We start from the raw sequence: 25,813 nt of genomic DNA, 5'->3' as shown, positions 1-25,813 counted from the left end.
CGCTTGATAGCCTCCCAGGTGCTATAAGATCCCCCTACAAGCTTAACGCTTGATAGCCTCCCAGGTGCTATAAGATCCCCCTACAAGCTTAAAGCTTGATAGCCTCCCAGGTGCTATAAGATCCCCCTACAAGCTTAAAGCTTGCCAAATGTAAGAAAAATAACTTGCGTCAATCAACATAATAGTGAATACAGAATCATGCCCACTAATATAAAAGCTTTAAGTGGAGCTCTATCATGTTGATAAAGCTCTACACAGAGCAAGACGTCGCTTTCGGAAACGTCCGTCAGTTTAGACCGACGCTTTTAAGTCTTTCGATTAAGCCCTTGTACTCTGCATATTTCGTGGTCTTCTCCCAGAGCCAAGGACCGTAGAAGACCCTCTGGTCTGGGTCTTCAGTCAGTTGTGGAGTCCCGCTGGGCAGCACCTGGTTGATGTTACCATCGAATTTCGGCTCCAAGAAGAACGGCACTGAGAACCTGTTGGGAATTATTATTATTAATAGTAGTGGTAGTGGAAGTAGTGATCGTAGTAGTACCAGCAGCAGTAGTAGTACTAGTAGCAACAGTAGTAGTAGAAGTAGTAACTGTATTTACGTGTACCTGTACCTAAAATAACTTAATCCATTCTTTCGTTCTTACCGATCACCGCCGCACTCAACAACTCTGTGTCTCGTGGCTTTCAGGTTGCCACCGCTCATAGTGGACAACAGGACACCTATATTGACCACCAGGTGACCCCTGCGGTGAGGTACATCCAGCAGGGTGTCGTCCATCCAGCGAACTTGAAGACCAGGGTACTGCTGGAACGTGGCTAGTAGTGTCAGCATGACAGAATCTTGATGCTCGGCTGTTTGAATCACTGTAGAGAACATTGCATCAGTAACATGATGATATTTTGACTGGGCGTGAGAGTTACTGATGTGAGATACGAGAAAGTTATAACAGGGGATGGATAAGCGAATGTCGGGTGTATGTATGAACCAGTCCAGGATATCTTTATTTGCAGACGTCACGCCCTCCAGTGGCTTTATCAATACAAGGACATAATGTGAAGAATTATCTACAAAAAATGAAATAATCAGTTTCTCAGCCTGTGGGTAGTTGTCAAAAAGATTACAGAGGTACGTAAATGGGCCCAAGAACTGGGCCGCAAAGTTTTGATAGCGGAACAAGTTTCAAACGTAATAGGAAGAACCAACGCTCTTCGTCAAATAAAGACACCCAGATGTTGCACAGTATCTGAGGTTAATTCTTAGGAGGTTTTAGGGGAAGGTTAGATAAGTGGGTAGGCGGAAATGGTTGGTTTAGACTCTAGGCAATGGCCTGCAACAGACCAGCAGAGGCCAGCTACAATGTTCTTCCATTGTTATGCTTTTATTACACAATGGTGTGCTTATACTCACCGTATTCACCATCACGGGCCCACTCTGGGGCATCAGTCCTGGCTGGGTAGTGGATGAGGCGGAGGGTAGAGAGGTGACGGGGCACGAACAGTGACGTGAAGAAGTCACTGGGCGCGTCAAAACCTTCAGCAATGAGCCTTAACAACTCCAGCGCCGCCTCCGTCATCTTCTGATGATAGTTCTCCATCCATGTCTGAATCAAACATAAACACATAAGAAAGCAGTATCACAAGCCAGGCTGAGGGACTGACCACCTCAAAGCCATACCTATTCATGTGCCTACTACATACACAGAACAATACACACAAATATAAACCCTCCACTCAAACTTCTCCTCACCAACCTAAACAGGACACACGACCACAACACAAGACACAGATCTCTTTTTGATATACCTCGTGTCCATACCACACTGTGTAAAAACTCTATGCACATAAAGGGCCCCAAAATATGGAATTTATTACCAGAAGATATTAAAGTAACCCAGTCTGAAAACCAGCTTAAGACTCTTCTCAAAAGCCACTTAATCACCCTAGACTAAATGCTAAATACTCAGTATACACTTACTCACCTATGTCCTCCCACATCATAACTTCAACAATCACTTTGAACCTTTTATCCATTGTTGACAGGAATATAATTGAACATAATAGAGGTTCTCTTTGCATTGCAACCCACTATTTTAAATATAAAATTTCAATGTACTGTTTGTCAAGACATTAAATAAATAAATAAATAAGTTTAAAGGTACTGGACTGATTGCATCGTCTTCACATCTCTACTGCCTCTGCAAACTTTTCTTTGAGAAATAGACACATGTGAAACATCTGGGTATCTTTTATGTATACATTTCGCCATCCAGTGGCTTTATCTATACAAATTGTAGGACATAATTTGGAGACAGTAGAACTATATGCAAAAGATGGGGTAATCAGTCCCTCAGCCTTAAACTTGGTGTGTAGAGCACCGTAGTCGTGAAGAATCTAGAGCACGGGCAAGAAGGCTGGTTCTTATAGTAACTTTATTCAGGTGTACACAAATACAGTTACGTGGATTATCAAACATAGCAGCATATGTGTAGAGAACCAGGATAACCTGAAAAAAGTTAGTCAAAGTGACTTATTTCCATTGGGGTCTATTATATACTAACGTCAGGTGGAAAGGGACGGGTAGCAGACGAGGGCATTGTCACTGGTGGGCGGGATTCCCCAGTGGAAGTAGGTCATACCCATCTTGTCGGTACTGTATACCGTTCAACATCATGCAACATCATGGGATCTTGGTACAAAGACTTCAACGCTTGCCCAGCCTTTGGACGACGACCTACTTACACAAGTGGCAGGTCCCACTGTGATCCCGCCTCCTCCTGCTTCAACTCATCTGACTGCCGTATATAAGCCACCTCTCCGGCCCTATGCTGCACTTCCTACAAGAGTGATGGACTGAACACATCGATTTCAGGTTGAGGGACTGATTACCTCGAACTCCTCCTCTCCTTACCCATTTCTACTTTGTATTGGACTGATGAAGCCACTGTGTGGCGAAAAGTGTCCCAATTCTTCCACCGTTCATGTACAAAGTTTTCTGTACTCGAGTCACGAAGCCTGCTGTATGGGCGAAACGTTTCGGAATAAAGCTACCTAACTGTTTTTATATACCATTTTCAACGTAACTCCAGCAGGCCTACTGGCCCATACTAGGCAGGTCCTTTTCAGACCCAAACCGACTAACAAAATTATTTACTTAACCCTGAAATTACCTGGAGACTGGAGAGGGTTCCGGGGGTCAACGCCCCCGCGGCTCGGTCTGAGACCAGGCCTCATGGTGGATCAGGGTCTGATCAACCAGGCTGTTACTGCTGGCCGCATGCAAACTGACGTACGAACCACAGCCCGGTTGGTCAGGTACTGACTTTAGGTGCCTGTCCAGTGCCTTCTTGAAGACAGTCAGAGGTCTATTGGTAATCCCCCTTATGTATGCTGGGAGGCAATTGAACAGTCTTGGGCCCCAGACACTTATTGTGTTGTCTCTCAGTGTACTCGTGGCCCCCCTGCTTTTCATCGGGGGAATGTTGCATCTCCTGCCGAGTCTTTTGCTTTCATAGGGAGTGATTTTCGTGTGCAAGTTTGGCACTAATCCCTCTAGAATTTTCAAAGTGTATATTATCATGTATCTCTCTCGCCTGCGTTCGAGGGAATACAGATCAAGGACTTTCAACCGTTCCCAGTAGTTTAGGTGCTTTATTGTACTTATGTGTGTCGTGAAAGTTCTTTGTACACTCTCCAGGTGAGCTATTTCGCCAGCCTTGATGAGGGCAGTTAGTGTACAGCAGTATTCCAGCTTAGAGAGCACAAGCGATTTGAAGAGAATCATCATGGGCTTGGCGTCCCTAGTTTTGAAGATTCTCATTATCCATCCTATCATTTTCCTAGCAGATGAGGTAGATACATTGTTGTGGTCTTTGAAGGCGAGATCCTCTGACATTATCACTCCCAGGTCCTTCACATTACTTTTCCGCTCTATTGTATGGTTAGAATTTGCGCTATACCCTGACACATTTTTAATTTCCTCAAGTTTTCCATATCTGAGTAGTTGAAATTTCTCGTCGTTGAACTTCATATTGTTTTGAGTGGCCCATTTGAAGATTTGGTTGATGTCCGCTTGAAGTCTCGCAGTGTCTTCGATGGAGGTCACTGTCATGGTGATGCAGGTGTCATCCACAAAGGAAGACACGGAGCTATAGCTTACATCTCTGTCTATGTCTGATATGAAGATGAGGAATAGAATGGGAACAAGTACTGTACCTTGTGGAACAGAGCTTTTTACCATGGCTGCCTGGGACTTTACTCTGTTTACTACTACTCTTTGTGTTCTGTGTCAGGAAGTTGTAGATCCATCTACTCACTCTTCCTGTTATTCCTTTATCACGCATTTTGTGTGCTATTACACCATGGTCACACTTGTCAAAGGCTTTTGCAAAGTCTGTGTATACTATATTCAATCGTACTACATTTAATAAGGAATTTCGCCCACTGCTGGCTTAATACGACCACTGGCTAGCAAAAGTCTCATAAATATATTCTCTATTTAACCAATGTGTACGTGACGGAGCTGATCACGGGAACAGTACCTGGAGTTTACCTGGAGAGAGTTCCGGGGGTCAACGCCCCTGCGGCCCGGTCTGTGACCAGGCCTCCTGGTGGATCAGAGAATGATCAACCAGGTTGTTGCTGCTGGCTGCACGCAAACCAACGTACGAGCCACAGCCCGGCTGGTCAGGAACCGACTTTAGGTGCTTGTCCAGTGCCTGCTTGAAGACTGCCAGGGGTCTGTTGGTAATCCCCCTTATGTGTGCTGGGAGGCAGTTGAACAGTCTCGGGCCCCTGACACTTATTGTATGGTCTCTTAACGTGCTAGTGACACCCCTGCTTTTCATTGGGGGGATGGTGCATCGTCTGCCAAGTCTTTTGCTTTCGTAGTGAGTGATTTTCGTGTGCAAGTTCGGTACTAGTCCCTCTAGGATTTTCCAGGTGTATATAATCATGTATCTCTCCTGCCTGCGTTCCAGGGAGTACAGGTTTAGGAACCTCAAGCGTAGTGGACAATAACTTCAGTTTGTAAACAAGGCACACACTGAAGATTGAGACACTTATGCAACATATGGGAATCTTTATTCAGGAAACGTTTCGCCACACAGTGGCTTCATCAGTCCAATACAAAGCAGAAAGGCATACGGAGTGGAGGAGTTTGAGGTAATCAGTCCCTCAGCCTGGAGTCGATGTGTTCAGTCCATCAATCTTGTAGAATGTAGAGCATAGGGCCGTAGACGTGGCTTATATACTGTAGTGAGGTGAGGTGAAGCAGGCGGAGGCGGGGTCATAGTGGTACCATCCACTAGTCGAAGTAGTGAGGTGAGGTGAAGCAGGCGGAGGCGGGGTCATAGTGGTACCAACCACTAGTCGAAGTAGTGAGGTGAGGTGAAGCAGGCGGAGGCGGGGTCATAGTGGTACCAACCACTAGTCGAAGTAGTGAGGTGAGGTGAAGCAGGCGGAGGCGGGGTCATAGTGGTACCATCCACTAGTCGAAGTAGTCAGGTGAGGTGAAGCAGGAGGAGGCGGGGTCATAGTGGTACCATCCACTAGTCGAAGTAGTGAGGTGAGGTGAAGCAGGAGGAGGCGGGGTCATAGTGGTACCATCCACTAGTCGAAGTAGTCAGGTGAGGTGAAGCAGGAGGAGGCGGGGTCATAGTGGTACCATCCACTAGTCGAAGTAGTCAGGTGAGGTGAAGCAGGCGGAGGCGGGGTCATAGTGGTACCATCCACTAGTCGAAGTAGTCAGGTGAGGTGAAGCAGGAGGAGGCGGGGTCATAGTGGTACCATCCACTAGTCGAAGTAGTCAGGTGAGGTGAAGCAGGAGGAGGCGGGGTCATAGTGGTACCATCCACTAGTCGAAGTAGTCAGGTGAGGTGAAGCAGGAGGAGGCGGGGTCATAGTGGTACCATCCACTAGTCGAAGTAGTCAGGTGAGGTGAAGCAGGCGGAGGCGGGGTCATAGTGGTACCATCCACTAGTCGAAGTAGTCAGGTGAGGTGAAGCAGGAGGAGGCGGGGTCATAGTGGTACCATCCACTAGTCGAAGTAGTCAGGTGAGGTGAAGCAGGCGGAGGCGGGGTCATAGTGGTACCATCCACTAGTCGAAGTAGTCAGGTGAGGTGAAGCAGGCGGAGGCGGGGTCATAGTGGTACCATCCACTAGTCGAAGTAGTCAGGTGAGGTGAAGCAGGAGGAGGCGGGGTCATAGTGGTACCATCCACTAGTCGAAGTAGTCAGGTGAGGTGAAGCAGGAGGAGGCGGGGTCATAGTGGTACCATCCACTAGTCGAAGTAGTCAGGTGAGGTGAAGCAGGAGGAGGCGGGGTCATAGTGGTACCATCCACTAGTCGAAGTAGTCAGGTGAGGTGAAGCAGGCGGAGGCGGGGTCATAGTGGTACCATCCACTAGTCGAAGTAGTCAGGTGAGGTGAAGCAGGCGGAGGGGGGGTCATAGTGGTACCATCCACTAGTCGAAGTAGTCAGGTGAGGTGAAGCAGGCGGAGGCGGGGTCATAGTGGTACCATCCACTAGTCGAAGTAGTCAGGTGAGGTGAAGCAGGCGGAGGCGGGGTCATAGTGGTACCATCCACTAGTCGAAGTAGTCAGGTGAGGTGAAGCAGGAGGAGGCGGGGTCATAGTGGTACCATCCACTAGTCGAAGTAGTCAGGTGAGGTGAAGCAGGAGGAGGCGGGGTCATAGTGGTACCATCCACTAGTCGAAGTAGTCAGGTGAGGTGAAGCAGGAGGAGGCGGGGTCATAGTGGTACCATCCACTAGTCGAAGTAGTCAGGTGAGGTGAAGCAGGCGGAGGCGGGGTCATAGTGGTACCATCCACTAGTCGAAGTAGTCAGGTGAGGTGAAGCAGGCGGAGGCGGGGTCATAGTGGTACCATCCACTAGTCGAAGTAGTCAGGTGAGGTGAAGCAGGAGGAGGCGGGGTCATAGTGGTACCATCCACTAGTCGAAGTAGTCAGGTGAGGTGAAGCAGGCGGAGGCGGGGTCATAGTGGTACCATCCACTAGTCGAAGTAGTCAGGTGAGGTGAAGCAGGTGGAGGCGGGGTCATAGTGGTACCATCCACTAGTCGAAGTAGTCAGGTGAGGTGAAGCAGGAGGAGGCGGGGTCATAGTGGTACCATCCACTAGTCGAAGTAGTCAGGTGAGGTGAAGCAGGAGGAGGCGGGGTCATAGTGGTACCATCCACTAGTCGAAGTAGTCAGGTGAGGTGAAGCAGGTGGAGGCGGGGTCATAGTGGTACCATCCACTAGTCGAAGTAGTCAGGTGAGGTGAAGCAGGTGGAGGCGGGGTCATAGTGGTACCATCCACTAGTCGAAGTAGTCAGGTGAGGTGAAGCAGGAGGAGGCGGGGTCATAGTGGTACCATCCACTAGTCGAAGTAGTCAGGTGAGGTGAAGCAGGAGGAGGCGGGGTCATAGTGGTACCATCCACTAGTCGAAGTAGGTCTTCGTCCAAAGGTTGAACAAGTGTTGAAGAATTCTTTGTGTCAAGATCCCATGATGCTGCAGTGTCTGACAGTTGCTTCACCTCACTACAGTATATAAGCCACGTCTACGGCCCTATGCTGTACATTCTTCAAGATTTTTTTTTATATTTTATTTAAAACATCATAAATTACAAGGTAGTATAAAATATTAAATACCACAACAATACAGGATGTGGACAAAATTACGAAGAATTATAACACAAGTGCAAGAGAAAAAATTTTGAAACACGGAAAATACATACCCACCATTCACTGACACATATTATACAAAATGATAATATATCTGACACATACACACAAAACTGTTGGAGGGGGGGACGCCCCCCATGAAAACTCATCTATAAATACAGCCACAACATTCACACACGTATTGATCACAGCAGTGATCAAACATAAATTTTTGTAACTTTATATATACATGCAACTGATTATGAGATTTAACTTAAGAACAAAGTCTGGTAATTATCCGTCAACATTACTCTATAACAACAATAAGCATTACACAAAATTACATAAGTGTATAAAGCATTAACAACTACAAGATTCTTACAGCATACGTTGCATCAGCAACGAAACTTAATAACATTACAAAGGTGATGGAAAACAAATTATGTAAAAACTAATATAAAAGCCATCTAAGAGGAAATAAATTCCCTACAGAATTACAATAAATACTGCGAAAATACATTCCAGAAAAATTATCTTTGCAAAAACTGGTAGACTAACATGGACAGTGACTTCTATAACTCTCTTTTAATCTCAAGGACATAATTTATACAAATTTTGGGCTAATCAAAATCTTGCACACAAAACTTACATGTCAACACAGCACCACGCAGTACATACCTTCCCGACCCTCACATTCCTTCGCCAGTCCTTTACTTCATACACTCTCCCTCAGAAAAACTAATGTCAACCCGCTTGTAAAGGAAACCAGTCCTTTACGTATAATTAGCTCGCCAACTGAATGAGGCCATTGACCGTAATTTTGCAGTAGGTCTCCGGAAAACGTGCCCTCCACTGTCCCCCGTAAATAAGTTTGTTTCTGCAAACCGTTCTATATATGCCCGCCGGAATTGCCCTAATCCTAATTCTCCCCCTCCCGTGTCCCTCATCCCCCAGGAAATATACAGAAAATCCGCCACTACATACATAATTGCCCTTTTCACTTCTCTGGAGACCCCGCGTACTTCTAATGTTAAGGCTCGCAGGGTCTCTACATTACCCCCACCCATCAACCTAAAAACCTTCGCTAACCACACCCTTACCTCCCTCAACTCTTCACAGAAATAAACCGCATGAAAAGCTGTTTCCTGTTCTCCACAGTGATCGCAGGTCTGTTCCCTCACCAATCCCATTGAACACAAAACAGCTTTCGATGCTAATATCCCCATTATAAACCTATATACAAACTCCCGTACTCTCGGCATTAACTTAAGCTTTCGAAAGTCATTCCACATCATACCCCAATCATACAAGGGATAACCCGATACCCCCTGTATGATTTCCGGCCTCCTGCTCATCGTCACCAAACGCCTCACCCTAAGTTTTTCCACCTCCCTAATCAATAACAATAACCTCAGCATATCCTCGCATTCAATTAATTCTTTTCCGCTCCACCATCTCCGCACATCCTCCATCACTTTCCCCACTCTAACCCCTCTTTCCCCCCCCCTCCATAACGAACCTCTGTTTCACATATAAGGCCTTTACTCTCGGCCCCAACGCTAAAAGGCCTACTCCTCCACTGCGTATATTCGACATCACCACCTCCTTGCTTAGCCATGCCCTCCCGAAACCCCAAACATAACGTAATGCCCTCCTCTGAATCTCATATACGTCTGGGGTCCGCAGTGGATACACCACAGCCATACTCCACACTTTAATATAAACTAATGAATTTATGATTATCGCCCGCTGTTGTAAGGTGACGTCCCCCGCCCATAAACTCCTTAACCTTTTTACTGCCTTCTCCACCACCACCTCCGAATTCACCTGCCTAGCCTCCCGCGCATCTGTCATGTATATAACTCCACAAATTTATAGCCTAGCCACTACGTCCCACCCAAACTCCAACCCCAAGCCCTCCCCACCCAGGCACCCACCTCCAGCAAACTTGATTTTGCTCTGTTCACCCGCATGCCAGATGCCCTCCTGAAAAGCTCCAACACACTTTCCACCGTACGTAATCCCTCCACTCCGGCTATCAGAACAGTGGTATCGTCCACAAACCCCACCACATCTATACACCTATCCTTCTTCCCATTTAAAATCCCCCTCCCCTCAACGAGCCCATAAAACGGATGCTGCATACACGCAAACAATATCTGAGACAGGGGACACCCCTGTCTCAAACCCCTCTCCATCCTTACAGGCCTTCCCAACCTGCCATTAATTTGTACCCGCACCATTGCAGATGAATACATCGTATCAACCCACCTCACCACTCCCATGCTGAAACCGAGATGCAACAAACTAGCCCTCAGAAAGTTTCTATCCACATAGTCGTATGCATTTTCCCAATCAATACCCAAAAGCCCTCCCCCGTTGCAACCCTCCAAAAAATCCCTAATTCGGCCATGCCCATCTCTCATGCTTCTGTCCAGAATACCCATCTGCCCCTTATGAATAACCCCACCTAACACCTCCTTCATCCTATTGCCCAGTATCTTTGCGAAAATCTTGTAGTCGGCACACATTAGCGAAATAGCTCTGTACTCACTCAATACTCTTCCCTCTTGCTTTTTGCGTACTAATACGACTACACCCGTTCGCTGAGTCTGTCCTAACTGTCCCTCCCGTCGCATACAATTCATGACCCTCACCAGACAGTACTTAATGTGCTCCCATTGAATTCTATAAAAATCATTTGAAATCCCATCTATACCCGGTGCCTTGCCAGTACTCATGTTGAACACAGCCTCCTCAACTTCCCCCATGCTAATCTCACCTCCCATCCCCATGCCCTCCTCTTCACATGACCCTAAACCTCTCCCCCCCCACACCTCCTCAATAGCATCGCCCTCATCCCCCTTCCCCCACTTCTTTTGGAACCAGAAATCAGCATAATTGCTCATGCCTTCTGTAGTATTCAGTACCTGTCCCTTATGATAACCACCCATATCCTCACTTACCTCCAAGTTTAAAATAGTCGAATCCTTCTGCCTTACCCTAAAACCTCGCAAAACACTTCCCGAAGGTTTATCCCCCCACAGCACAGCCTCCATTCCTGCCCTTACACATACCACATCAAATCTACCATTATGTAACTCTGCCAACCTGTCCTTGAGTTGCACCATGTTTCCATACTGCCAACCCCCCTTCCTCATAACACCCATTTAGCTGATATTCAAAATAATTTTGCAACCCATACCTCCACCTTGCCTCTTCCCTTCCCTTCCTCTTATAGAAACCTGCTATACCCGGCTTAGCGTGCCTTTCCCACCATTCTAAGACACACGACTCCACCTCTCTAGAATCCCAAAAAGTTTGCCACCATTCCCCAAAAGCCATACTCACCTCCTCACTCCTCACGAGTCTTGCATTTAATTTCCAAAAACCCAATTGTATTCTAACCATACCCTCCCAATCAAGATCTGCCATAACTGCCCTATGATCAGAAAACCCCACATCAAAAGTCCTGACTCCCAACACACGTACAGCTTCCGTTGCATAGATCCTATCTAAGTTTGCAGCATAATCCCGTCTGACAAACGTATACTCAACCTGCCAACCACCCCTCCCCACAACATCCAAAACCCCCACGTCTCCAAACACATTACGTAACATGCCCAACATACACCCCGCCCCCCTCGGTTCCACATCCCCCCCCTAATAACACAATTCCAATCTCCCCCTATTACAGTGACTAAAGGTAAACCCCTTAAATAGTACATCAAAAATTCCCTCACAAAGTTCTCCTTGACTCATGCGTTGCCATCTGCCGGCATATACACTCCTATAAAACAAACCCTCGTTGCACCCCATTCTCCCTCCACCCTCACGACCCTCCCCCCCCTTCTCCCACCCCAAAATACGCAATGGACTGGTTTCCTTTACAGCCACAACAACCCCACCTTTCAACCTCAACGAGCCACTCACATACAACTTATATCCTATCAAAGACAACTCACAACCAAACTTATAATTGTGCTCCTGAATGAAACATATATCTACATTAAATCTCTTTAAAAACCATTCCACCCATACTCTTTTAACCTCGGCTCTCAGGCCATTAACATTTATCGTTACAACCTTGAATTATGACAGTAAAGGCGGCTTGCCCCACCGCTTTTGAAGGTTGCTCGAAATACGTGGCTGTTGACTATAGCCATGTTTGTCACTTGGTCTATCCAGACCTCCGATCCCCCCCTTTTCCTTCGACCCTTGCAGCACCACAGAACCGGTGCCACCATTCCCTGGGAGATCTAGCACGGTCTTCCAAGGTTTCTTTCCAGATCTCTGCCCTAGCGTTAAGACATCTTCCATATCAGACGTCCCAGCTGCTCGCTTACGTGTGCCATCTCCACACGTTGCCTCAGCATCCATGTCCTTCTGGTGCACCTCAACCACCACCGTGTGCTGCTTACTCTCGTTGCACAAGGTGTTCTCACACTCCTGTGCAACTGCTACCCCCTCCAATACCCTTCCGTCCTTCTCCCCTTCCTGACTGTCTTCCACCTCCCCCAAGAAGTCTTTCAAGACCTCGTCCAACAGACCATCCTGTTGTAAGTCACTTCTGTCAACAGTCGCATCCGTAGATGGTCGCTCAGACACAGTTCCCACAGGTAACGTGGCGCACGCTCCCAATTCCGACTCCGCTCTGTCTACTTCTTCACTCCAACTTCCAGACGCCTGTCTTGCAGCTTCACCTGTCCCAGGTGCCAAGGAGCCCAGCTGTCGTTCCACAGTTGTTGGCGCCTGTTCCCTCCATCCCTGCCTTTGATGACATTGGGCCGCCATATGGTCACAAGACCCGCACAGCCTACATGTCCGACGCTGTCCTGCATAATTTACATAAACCTGTGTTCTGAACTATTCCATCAGAACGTACGATGGTATAGGTTGTCTCAGTGTCATCTTCAATGTGAAAGATCCCTCTGGCAGTCCCATATAAGGCCCATCCTTCCACACTCCCAACTCTGCCGAATGGATCTTGCCATACCTACGGAATACCTCCACAACATCATATTCCAAGGCCTCAAAGGGGACATTTCTCACCTTTACCCACGTTACATAGCTTGATACGTCATGTAGGCAGACCTCCACTGCAGAATTAACGGTCATCCTCTTTTCTTGGAACGTGTCTACTATGCTGGAGTAAAACCCAGCACTCTTAAACTTGATAAAGATCCTGGACACTCCATTCACTGCTACACCATACAACTCGTCGTTCGGTATGCCGTACACATCGCGGATGATACTTGGCAGCAGCACCTGCATTGTAGAACTACTCAGGGTACCACGTACCAGCTCCACACAGACAGTATTTACCCTGCGTCCATGTCTGTCCGCCATTTTGATTGCTCAAAACAGGAAAACTGCACAGAAAACCAGACGATTCGGGAGCTACTGCGCAGCCTGTCCACACGGCCCGAGAGCGATGAGGACAATGATTCTATAAGATTGATGGACTGAATACATCGACTCCAAGCTGGGGGACTGATTACCTCAAACTCTTCCTCTCCTTATGCCTTTCTACTTTGTATTGGACTGATGAAGCCACTGTGTGGCGAAACGTTTCCTGAATAAAGATTTCCATATGTTGCATAAGTGTCTCAATCTTCAACTTGTCAGTTTTTCAAACCATTCATCACAAGACACACTGCGGGTTTATGGAATCTCTTGTGCAGACGTTTCGCCCACCGGGGACTTAATTCATAAACTGATACAGTCCCTGGTAAGTGAAATGTCTAATCCACAGAGTCCGTGATAAAGAAGGTCAGTAATCTGTCCTCTAATTCCCCTTACTGATTACAGATAACAGAATCACCACTGATAATTATCAGTAAACAACTGATAATTGAACCTATCACAAAAACTACTAGATACTGGGTACACAAACAAGCTATTACACTCTTATGGAGTTAGAGTGGTTGGTTAATGGAGATTAAATCCTATCTACTAAACGAGAGTCATTAAGGCTGGTTGGGTGGTTAATGGGGTTTAAAGCCTATCTACTAAACGAGGGTCATTAAGGCTGGTTGGGTGGTTAATGGGGTTTAAAGCCTATCTACTAAACGAGGGTCAGTAAGGCTGGTTGGATGGTTAATGGGGTTTCAAATCTATCTACTACACGAATGTCATTAAGGTTGCTTATCACCTGTACACCACCAGTAAAGAATACTTTGATAACTAAAACAGTGATTGATATAAACTACCAGTGTATATATTCTGTATGATTTACTAATCATACAGAATATATATATATATATATATATATATATATATATATATATATATATATATATATATATATATATATATATATATATATATATATATATATATATATATATATATATATATATATATATATATATATATATATATATATATATATATATATAGGATGGGGTCCACCTCTGGTGTAAATTGTGGGACCCATAGCCTCGGAGAAGTGGATAAAAAGGCTTCAAGGAAGAATATTTGGATTTCTTCCTGAAGCCATTTGAATATTCCACTTCCCCTACCACCCCATCTTTTAAACTATTTTTTTTACCAATAGGAATATTTTATTACATAATATGGCACAGAAGATTTAAGAGATACATTGTTGATATAAAGGTGGCATATACGGTACATGTTGTTACGTGTGTATCACCGATTATAAGGCGAAAATCTCATCCAGCTTCTCAGAGCTGGGGCGTGTGCCCAAAATGCAGCATGCATTACCCCTTTGAACAGCCGCACTGAGCCGCTGGAACAGAAAACTAGCTGCCCTGGGATCCCTAGTTACCCTGATGAGTCTTTTTCCCAGCTCCTTAAGGAAATTAGATGGACTCTTTCCCCATGAGCCAAGGGTCTCTGAGCCTATGGGAACAAACATATAATGATGGGCAAGTTCTCCCTATTTTCTAGACTTTTGGGACTCCCTAAAGCTGGCAGCTGCCCCTCCTTCCTCCCTGGTGTATTGGAGATAGGTATCAGCCAAGGTAGATGCACATGTATAGTCCCACACCACCTGCTTCCCATCTGTCCAGGCTTGAAGGGTGATACCATCTGGACGCTTCTGGCTGCCATCAGATCTGCGTAGTTGGGGTGGCTCCCTTACTGCTGGGCATCCAGCTGTTGTGAGGCTCCTCTTGATAATGTTATTAACCTCCTCATGTCTTGCAATCTTTCCCTCGGATTTACGGCACACAAGACCATGGTACCCGAATCGGTCTGCTGCTTCACTGCCACAAATACACCTGTGTTCGGCGAGAATAGGGGCGGCAAGTCGAAGGGCAACACCGATGCGGATGGTCTGTGGGTCGAGGCGTGTGCCAAGGCTGGAGTTGGGAACAGCCAACAGAAAGTCCCCAGCATGAGGGGCTCTCACTGCCAGCAGGCGGGCTCTATCCTTCCCTGACACACTCTGAAGCATCGTTGAGGCAATATTTTCCACTACTGGACCATCCCAGTGCGATTGTTTGTAGTTGTTGGGGAGAGCAGGTCTGGTTTCTGAGCCCGTTAGATTATCCCAGATCATTGCTCCGTCAATGAATTTTTGGTCCTGGGCTCCAATCTTGTCCCTAAGATGTTCAGGGAGAATCGCTGCTACAAGCTCTCTGGATGCAATACACGAGGACAGAAAAGCAGGTAACGCAATCTGTGATGACTTGCGGACACCAATGCCTCCTAGTCTGACTGGAAGTGTAGCTTGGTTCCACTGCCCGTCTTCTAGAGTAAGGTTAAGTACTTTCGTAAAAATCTCCCTCAGAATACTGTCATATTCGTGCAGTATAGGGTTATCATATGAAGGTGCACATCTTAGGAAATATGTCAACCTGGGCAGACTCAAGCACTTTGTGAGAAGGTACAAGGCATCGTGGGTGTCCAGATTGCTTATTCGTTGTTCCATTCTCCTTAACTCTTCCAATTTCTTCCTGAGAATTGTGTCAATGGCATTGCTTCCCAGAGGTGCTCCTAGCAAGACACTATTTGTGGGGGCAATGACTGCTGCTCCTGGTAGTTTTGATCTCACTGCATTTATCACTTGTTGACTGACTGAGATGATTTCACATTTGGATGGATTCAGGATGAGACCCATTTCCTGTCCCCGTGTCATTACCTGTGTAAGGTCATGTAGGAGGGACTCCTTTGTACCTGCTAGTGTGCCATCATCTAGGAACCAGATGTTTAGCTCGCTGGTCAGTCTGACTGTGATTTCCCTAACTGCAATACAGAAGAGAAATGGTGCAAGAGGATCTCCTTGTTGGACACCCTCCGATGATGTGATTTCATGCTCTCCAAAGAGAAGCATTGATTCCTTGCTATACCCAGCTGAAACAAAAGGGAAGAGACCAGGGAAATGTTCTTGTACTGCTGCTAATACCACGTCTCTTTTCAGGAGATTGAACGCATTCTTGAAATCTAATTTTACCACTGCATTGTCCTCAGGCAGGTTGTTGATATATGCCCTTGTTGCATGAACCGCTGCTTCACTTCCTTGAGAGACCCCAAAGCCAAGCTGGTTTGGTTGAAGCATCATGGCTGCCTGTGCACGAATACTTCGGACAGCAGCTTTGGATACGAGGCGGCGTAACGTGTTGCCTACTGCAATTGGTCGAATTCCTCCATCCTTCTTTTTAAGTGCACAAAGTGTTGCACCAAAAAAGAAAGGTCTAATTTCATCAGGAATCAGACCAGCCAAGGAATTGTTGACGAACCTTGTGATCTCTGAAAGCAGTGTCTCTGCAATTTCCCCAATAACTGGATTAACCATTTCCTTTAAATGCTGTGGCCTTATTCCAGTGTAACCCCCAGCAGAGCCAGATGGGAACGACATTATTGCTTTGTAAATGTCTGAGTCTTCCACAATCAATGGTTCCATAGTGGGGACAGAGGTGTTGGAACTGTTGGTGCCACTGGTTTCCCTGGCAGGGTGCTTTCCTCTAAGTGCTTCAGCCGTGTCAGCATCCCTGGGAGCAACTATATATATATATATATATATATATATATATATATATATATATATATATATATATATATATATATATATATATATATATATATATGCAAAACAACCACTCTGAAAGAATAGAGAAATTCCAAGCGCTTTCGTGACTACTCACATTATCAAGGAACTATAGTTCCTTGATAATGTGAGTAGTCACGAAAGCGCTTGGAATTTCTCTATTCTTTCAGAGTGGTTGTTTTGCATATTCTGAAATCACCTGTTTACTGTGATCTTATTGCATATATATATATATATATATATATATATATATATATATATATATATATATATATATATATATATATATATATATATATATATATATATATATATATATATATATATATATATATATGTATATATATATATATATATATATATATATATATATATATATATATATATATATATATATATATATATATATATATTAATATATTTATATTAAATACATCTTTAATATATTGCGTTACATGGCCCATTAGTATTTACTCTTAAAAACTCTCAAACCAAATTTTTTTTTTCCTGTTTTACATATGTTTAATTTCTCGTTATGCTATAGATTACATTGAGTTCTCACCTTGAAGTATTTAGCAGTGGCTGTGTGTCCTGAGGGGTCGTCTGGCCACTGATTCTCCTCGTAGAAAAATTGGATCATGAACGACTCCAGGTTCGTCGATTCCGTGTCCTTGGTCTTTAGCGACTCCGGGTTCATCGGCTCCGTGTCCATCTTGGTCTTTAGCGACTCCGGGTTCATCGGCTCCGTGTCCATCTTCGGACCAATCTCAAACCCTACCGAGACCAAACGTCTTTATGCAAAAATACTTTATGGAAATAACTCACTTTGTAGTCTTGAAGGAACTGAAGTTCCTTCAAGACTACGGAAGATGAGGTAATCAGTCCCTCCAAGGCTGAGGGACTGATTACCTCATCTGTATATAATTCTTCACATAATGTCTTTGTATTGTACTTATAAAGCCACTGGAGGGCGAAACGTCTGTCGGTATTATGTACAATTTATATACAGTATTCATCAAGCTAAAAATATTCATAATATTGTTTGTAATTGTTTCAGTATATGTTGAGGACGTACTTACCCTCTTTGTGAGACACTTCCCCAGGGATAACTGGAAAGTAACCTCGGTACTCATTCTTGCACTCGGGGTTGAAACACTTCCTTGAGATCTTCATCCTGTCCTCCAAGGGTAAACTGTGAGGAGTAGATGGCGGTCAGCAGGCAGTGAGGTCAGGTCACTTGGGGAGAGGAAGGGGGTAATCAAGACTATGCTTATTCCTGCCAAATTCGGGCATGAGAGAATGTTGTAGAGAGAGGAAGTCGGCGGTAGGCTGTAAATACCATGTCTACCCGATAATACCACATTCTTCTGCCACTAATAATAATAATCTTTATTTCTACCAGTACATGTACAAGGTATACAGACCATAGCTGACATCAATGACATACTACTATACAGAAAGTACCTTGTTATGCTGAGCATTTGCCGCAAATTAGGTGAATTTTCTCCCAGAATGCGACCCACACCAGTCCACTAACACCCAGGTACCTATTTTACTGCTATGTGAACAGTGACAGCAGATGTCTTAAGGAAACACATCCGGAGATCGAACCACAGACTTCAGTGTGTGAGTTGAGTGCGCTAGCAACCCAACTGCGGATAATTAACATTACGGAGGCACATAATGGGTCCAGGGACTGTACCTCAACATTACAGAGGCACATAATGGGTTCAGGAACTGTACCTCAACATTACAGAGGCACATAATGGGTCCAGGGACTGTTCCTCAACATTACAGAGGCACATAATGGGTCCAGGGACTGTTCCTCAACATTACAGAGGGACATAATGGGTCAAGGGACTGTACCTCAACATTACAGAGGCACATAATGGGTCCAGGGACTGTACCTCAACATTACAGAGGCACATAATGGGTCCAGGGACTGTTCCTCAACATTACAGAGGCACATAATGGGTCCAGGAACTGTACCTCAACATTACAAAGGCACATAATGGGCCGGGGACTGGGCCGCAGAGTTCTGTTAGCTAAACAAGACACTGATAATGAAGTGTCAACTGGTCATCAAGACCTATGTTGTTAGGTAAGACACATATGCAACAGTTAGGTATCTTTATTTCGAAACGTTTCGCCTACACAGTAGGCTTCTTCAGTAGAGTACAGAAAAGTTGATAGAAGCAGAAGATACTTGAAGACGATGTAATCAGCCCATCACCCTTGAAGTTCTGAGGTTTTGTGATGGACTGATTACATCGTCTTCAAATATCTTATGTCTTGTAATAAAGTTGGTAGAATTACCGACAATATGTAAAGTAAAAGGACACAAGTGCAGCTAATGTGACATTTATTCTGGAGAGCGAAACGTTGCCACAATAAATGTCACATTAGCTGCACTTGTGTCCTTTTACTTTACATATCTTATGTCTTACCTAACAACCTGTCGGTATTTTATACCAATTTAATGTTCACTCATCAAGACCTACCTGAAGAACCAGCGAGTGAGTCGAAGTAGCTCATTCTCGTCGTAGCCGTCGACACCAGTGAGGTAGGTGAAGCCGACGGTTGTAAGGGCCTCCCGAAGCTGTCGAACCAGGGACCCTCGGGTCGAACCCTTGGCCAGGCGCAGGTCGATCACAGGAAGCTCCTTCTTCGACATGTCTGAGGACCCAGATATGTGAATATATATATATATATATATATATATATATATATATATATATATATTTGGAGAGTTCACCCCGCGGACAGCAAGAATTGAGCTGTTACACAACAAGACGGGCAGCAACCTTTGTTAAACCTTATGTAGAGAGAGAGAGAGAGAGAGAGAGAGAGAGAGAGAGAGTGAGTGAGTCTGTACTTTGGCACTTTCTGTGAGAGGAGAGAGTCTGTACTCCAGTACTAATTGTGAAAGGAGACATTCTGGACTCTGGTACTGTGACAAGAGAAAGTCTGAACTCTAGTACTGTGACAAGAGAAAGTCTGACCTCTGGTATTAACTATGAAAAGAGAAAGTCTGGACTCTAGTACTGTGACAAGAGAAAGTCTGAACTCTCGTATTAACTGTGACAAGAGAAAGTCTGGACTCTAGTACTGTGACAAGAGAAAGTCTGACCTCTGGTATTAACTATGAAAAGAGAAAGTCTGGACTCTAGTACTGTGACAAGAGAAAGTGTTGACTCAGGTACTAACCGTGAGAGGAGAGAGAGAGAAAGAGAGTCCGGGTTCTTACACCTTCACACACCCAGGACAGAGAGAGTAATGCTATCAACACATACTCACAGTGTCTCACCCTCCGAGCATGACTCTGCATGACGAGCATGACTCTGCAAAGCCGAGGGACTGATTACCTTATCTTTTGTATATAGTTCTACTGTCTTCCTATTATGTCCTAGAATCTGTATTGATAAAGCCACTGGATGGCGAAACGTCTACAATAAAGATATCCAGATGTTGCACATGTGTCTTAACTTAACTGCAACATCATGGAATCTTGGTTCAGAGGACATCTACAAGACCTTCTTCACAGCTGCTGCAACTAACCCATCTCTTTGGGAAGGACCTACTTCCACTGGGGAATCCCGCCTACCAGTGACTTTGCCCTCGTCTGCTGCCCGTCCCTATCCACTGACGCCTATATAACCACCAGTCTTCTTGTCTTTGCTCCAGATTCTCCTCCACCACGATGCTGTGAACACTAACTCCAAGGCCGAGGGACTGATTACCTCATCTTTTGTATATAGTTCTACTGTCTTCCTATTATGTCCTAGAATCTGTATTGATAAAGCCACTGGATGGCGAAACGTCTACAATAAAGATATCCAGATGTTGCATATGTGTCTTAACTTTCATATTGTCGGTATTTTATACCTTTCTTGCACAACATGACTCTGCATAACATCCCATCTCATTACGAGACATTAGAGCAAACAACCCCACTTAAACTGCAGTACAATGTACCACTTAAGTTAAAAGAGGAGGAGCACTTTGTAAACAAAGTTTGTAGAATTACCGACAATATGTAAAGTAGTAGGTTGGTAGACAGCAACCACCCAGGGAAGTACTACCGTCCTGCCAGATGACTGTGAAACAAAAACCTGTAACTGTTTTGCATGATGGTAGGATTGCTGGTTTCTTTTTCTGTCTCATAAACACGCTAAGATAACAGGGATATCTTGCTACTCCTACTTACACTTTGGTCACACTTCACAGACACGCACATGCATATATATATATATACATACATCTAGGTTTTTCTCCTTTTTCTAAATAGCTCTTGTTCTTTTTTATTTCTTCTATTGTCCATGGGGAAGTGGAAAAGAATCTTTCCTCCGTAAGCCATGCGTGTCGTATGAGGCGACTAAAATGCCGGGAGCAATGGGCTAGTAACCCCTTCTCCTGTATACAATTACTAAAAAAGAGAAGAAGAAAAACTTTATAAAACTGGGTTGCTTAAATGTGCGTGGATGTAGTGCGGATGACAAGAAACAGATGATTGCTGATGTTATGAATGAAAAGAAGTTGGATGTCCTGGCCCTAAGCGAAACAAAGCTGAAGGGGGTAGGAGAGTTTCAGTGGGGGGAAATAAATGGGATTAAATCTGGAGTATCTGAGAGAGTTAGAGCAAAGGAAGGGGTAGCAGTAATGTTAAATGATCAGTTATGGAAGGAGAAAAGAGAATATGAATGTGTAAATTCAAGAATTATGTGGATTAAAGTAAAGGTTGGATGCGAGAAGTGGGTCATAATAAGCGTGTATGCACCTGGAGAAGAGAGGAATGCAGAGGAGAGAGAGAGATTTTGAGAGATGTTAAGTGAATGTATAGGAGCCTTTGAACCAAGTGAGAGAGTAATTGTGGTAGGGGACTTGAATGCTAAAGTAGGAGAAACTTTTAGAGAGGGTGTGGTAGGTAAGTTTGGGGTGCCAGGTGTAAATGATAATGGGAGCCCTTTGATTGAACTTTGTATAGAAAGGGGTTTAGTTATAGGTAATACATATTTTAAGAAAAAGAGGATAAATAAGTATACACGATATGATGTAGGGCGAAATGACAGTAGTTTGTTGGATTATGTATTGGTAGATAAAAGACTGTTGAGTAGACTTCAGGATGTACATGTTTATAGAGGGGCCACAGATATATCAGATCACTTTCTAGTTGTAGCTACACTGAGAGTAAAAGGTAGATGGGATACAAGGAGAATAGAAGCATCAGGGAAGAGAGAGGTGAAGGTTTATAAACTAAAAGAGGAGGCAGTTAGGGTAAGATATAAACAGCTATTGGAGGATAGATGGGCTAATGAGAGCATAGGCAATGGGGTCGAAGAGGTATGGGGTAGGTTTAAAAATGTAGTGTTAGAGTGTTCAGCAGAAGTTTGTGGTTACAGGAAAGTGGGTGCAGGAGGGAAGAGGAGCGATTGGTGGAATGATGATGTAAAGAGAGTAGTAAGGGAGAAAAAGTTAGCATATGAGAAGTTTTTACAAAGTAGAAGTGATGCAAGGAGGGAAGAGTATATGGAGAAAAAGAGAGAAGTTAAGAGAGTGGTGAAGCAATGTAAAAAGAGAGCAAATGAGAGAGTGGGTGAGATGTTATCAACAAATTTTGTTGAAAATAAGAAAAAGTTTTGGAGTGAGATTAACAAGTTAAGAAAGCCTAGAGAACAAATGAATTTGTCAGTTAAAAATAGGAGAGGAGAGTTATTAAATGGAGAGTTAGAGGTATTGGGAAGATGGAAGGAATATTTTGAGGAATTGTTAAATGTTGATGAAGATAGGGAAGCTGTGATTTCGTGTATAGGGCAAGGAGGAATAACATCTTGTAGGAGTGAGGAAGAGCCAGTTGTGAGTGTGGGGGAAGTTCGTGAGGCAGTAGGTAAAATGAAAGGGGGTAAGGCAGCCGGGATTGATGGGATAAAGATAGAAATGTTAAAAGCAGGTGGGGATATAGTTTTGGAGTGGTTGGTGCAATTATTTAATAAATGTATGGAAGAGGGTAAGGTACCTAGGGATTGGCAGAGAGCATGCATAGTTCCTTTGTATAAAGGCAAAGGGGATAAAAGAGAGTGCAAAAATTATAGGGGGATAAGTCTGTTGAGTGTACCTGGTAAAGTGTATGGTAGAGTTATAATTGAAAGAATTAAGAGTAAGACGGAGAATAGGATAGCAGATGAACAAGGAGGCTTTAGGAAAGGTAGGGGGTGTGTGGACCAGGTGTTTACAGTGAAACATATAAGTGAACAGTATTTAGATAAGGCTAAAGAGGTCTTTGTGGCATTTATGGATTTGGAAAAGGCGTATGACAGGGTGGATAGGGGGGCAATGTGGCAGATGTTGCAAGTGTATGGTGTAGGAGGTAGGTTACTGAAAGCAGTGAAGAGTTTTTACGAGGATAGTGAGGCTCAAGTTAGAGTATGTAGGAAAGAGGGAAATTTTTTCCCAGTAAAAGTAGGCCTTAGACAAGGATGTGTGATGTCACCGTGGTTGTTTAATATATTTATAGATGGGGTTGTAAGAGAAGTAAATGCGAGGGTCTTGGCAAGAGGCGTGGAGTTAAAAGATAAAGAATCACACACAAAGTGGGAGTTGTCACAGCTGCTCTTTGCTGATGACACTGTGCTCTTGGGAGATTCTGAAGAGAAGTTGCAGAGATTGGTGGATGAATTTGGTAGGGTGTGCAAAAGAAGAAAATTAAAGGTGAATACAGGAAAGAGTAAGGTTATGAGGATAACAAAAAGATTAGGTGATGAAAGATTGAATATCAGATTGGAGGGAGAGAGTATGGAGGAGGTGAACGTATTCAGATATTTGGGAGTGGACGTGTCAGCGGATGGGTCTATGAAAGATGAGGTGAATCATAGAATTGATGAGGGAAAAAGAGTGAGTGGTGCACTTAGGAGTCTGTGGAGACAAAGAACTTTGTCCTTGGAGGCAAAGAGGGGAATGTATGAGAGTATAGTTTTACCAACGCTCTTATATGGGTGTGAAGCGTGGGCGATGAATGTTGCAGCGAGGAGAAGGCTGGAGGCAGTGGAGATGTCATGTCTGAGGGCAATGTGTGGTGTGAATATAATGCAGAGAATTCGTAGTTTGGAAGTTAGGAGGAGGTGCGGGATTACCAAAACTGTTGTCCACAGGGCTGAGGAAGGGTTGTTGAGGTGGTTCGGACATGTAGAGAGAATGGAGCGAAACAGAATGACTTCAAGAGTGTATCAGTCTGTAGTGGAAGGAAGGCGGGGTAGGGGTCGGCCTAGGAAGGGTTGGAGGGAGGGGGTAAAGGAGGTTTTGTGTGCGAGGGGCTTGGACTTCCAGCAGGCATGCGTGAGCGTGTTTGATAGGAGTGAATGGAGACAAATGGTTTTTAATACTTGACGTGCTGTTGGAGTGTGAGCAAAGTAACATTTATGAAGGGATTCAGGGAAACCGGCAGGCCGGACTTGAGTCCTGGAGATGGGAAGTACAGTGCCTGCACTCTGAAGGAGGGGTGTTAATGTTGCAGTTTAAAAACTGTAGTGTGAAGCACCCTTCTGGCAAGACAGTGATGGAGTGAATGATGGTGAAAGTTTTTCTTTTTCGGGCCACCCTGCCTTGGTGGGAATCGGCCGGTGTGATAATAAAAAAATAATAATGTAAAGTAAAAGGACACAAGTGCAACTAATGTGACATTTATTGTGGCAACGTTTCGCTCTCCAGGAGCTTTATCAAGCCTACTGTGTAGGCGAAACGTTTCGAAATAAAGATACCTAACTGTTGTATATGTGTCTTACCTAACAATCTGTCGGTATTAAACATAAGAACATAAGAAAGGAGGAACACTGCAGCAGGCCTGTTGGCCCATACTAGGCAGGTCCTTTACAATTCATCCCACTAACAAACATTTGACCAATCCAATTTTCAATGCCACCCAAGAAATAAGCTCTGATGTGAAAGTCCCACTCAAATCCAACCCCTCCCACTCATGTACTTATCCAACCTAAATTTGAAACTACCCAAAGTCCCAGCCTCAATAACCCAACTAGGTAGACTGTTCCACTCATCTATTACCCTATTTCCAAACCAATACTTTCCTATGTCCTTCCTGAATCTAAACTTATCTAATTTAAATTCATTACTGCGGGTTCTCTCTTGGAGAGACATCCTCAAGACCTTATTAATATCCCCTTTATTAATACCTATCTTCCACTTATACACTTCGATCAGGTCTCCCCTCATTCTTCGTCTAACAAGTGAATGTAACTTAAGAGTCTTCAATCTTTCTTCATAAGGAAGATTTCTAATGCTATGTATTAATTTAGTCATCCTACGCTGAATGTTTTCTAACGAATTTATGTCCATTCTATAATATGGAGACCAGAACTGAGCTGCATAATCTAGGTGAGGCCTTACTAATGATGTATAAAGCTGCAGTATGACACTTACACTTCTTGATATAAATCCAATTAATCTATTTGCCTTATTACGTACGCTTAGGCATTGCTGTCTTGGTTTAAGGTTGCTGCTCACCATAACCCCCAAGTCCTTTTCGCAATCTGTATGGCTAAGTTCTACATCATTTAACTTATAAGTACTAGGGTTATGGACACTCCCAAGCTTCAGAACCTTGCATTTATCTACATTGAACTGCATCTGCCACTTTTCTGACCAAGAATAGAGTTTGTTTAAATCCTCCTGAAGTTCCATAACATCTACGTTTGAATCAATTATCTTACCTATCTTTGTGTTATCGGCGAATTTGCTCATATCACTAGTAATTCCCTCATCAAGATCATTGATATATATTATAAACAACAACGGGCCCAAGACTGATCCCTGTGGAAGGCCACTTGTTACAGATCCCCACTCGGATTTAACCCCATTTATGGACACTCTCTGCTTCCTGTCAGTGAGCCATGACTCGATCCACGAGAGCAATTTTCCCCCAATGCCATGAGCTGCCACTTTCTTTAACAGTCTATGGTGCGGAACTCTATCAAAAGCCTTACTAAAATCTAAGTAAATAATATCAAATTCTTTATCGTGGTCAACAGCCTCAAAAGCTTTACTGAAGAAAGTTAATAAATTAGTTAGACAAGACCGGCCTCTTGTGAATCCATGCTGAGTATCATTAATCAAGCTATGCTTATCGAGATGGCTT

General features: G+C 44.3%; 1 protein-coding gene across 1 annotated transcript; it reads right to left on the bottom strand.

Moving 5' to 3' along the window:
* Nucleotides 1-57: 57 nt before the first annotated feature.
* Nucleotides 58-19,983, bottom strand: LOC128699806 (uncharacterized). Its single transcript, XM_070102406.1, has 7 exons — nucleotides 19,879-19,983; nucleotides 19,173-19,347; nucleotides 17,751-17,863; nucleotides 17,234-17,445; nucleotides 1,406-1,598; nucleotides 642-861; nucleotides 58-479 (listed from the first exon to the last, which is right to left on the bottom strand). The coding sequence occupies exons 2-7, from the start codon at nucleotides 19,343-19,345 to the stop codon at nucleotides 287-289; spliced, it is 1,104 nt and encodes a 367-aa protein (XP_069958507.1). The 5' UTR covers nucleotides 19,346-19,347; nucleotides 19,879-19,983; the 3' UTR covers nucleotides 58-286.
* Nucleotides 19,984-25,813: the final 5,830 nt, after the last annotated feature.

Source organism: Cherax quadricarinatus, chromosome 81 (genome assembly GCF_038502225.1).
Source record: "Cherax quadricarinatus isolate ZL_2023a chromosome 81, ASM3850222v1, whole genome shotgun sequence".
In the NCBI taxonomy this organism is placed as follows: Eukaryota; Metazoa; Arthropoda; class Malacostraca; order Decapoda; family Parastacidae; genus Cherax; species Cherax quadricarinatus.
This window is presented reverse-complemented; position numbering and strand designations above follow the sequence as displayed.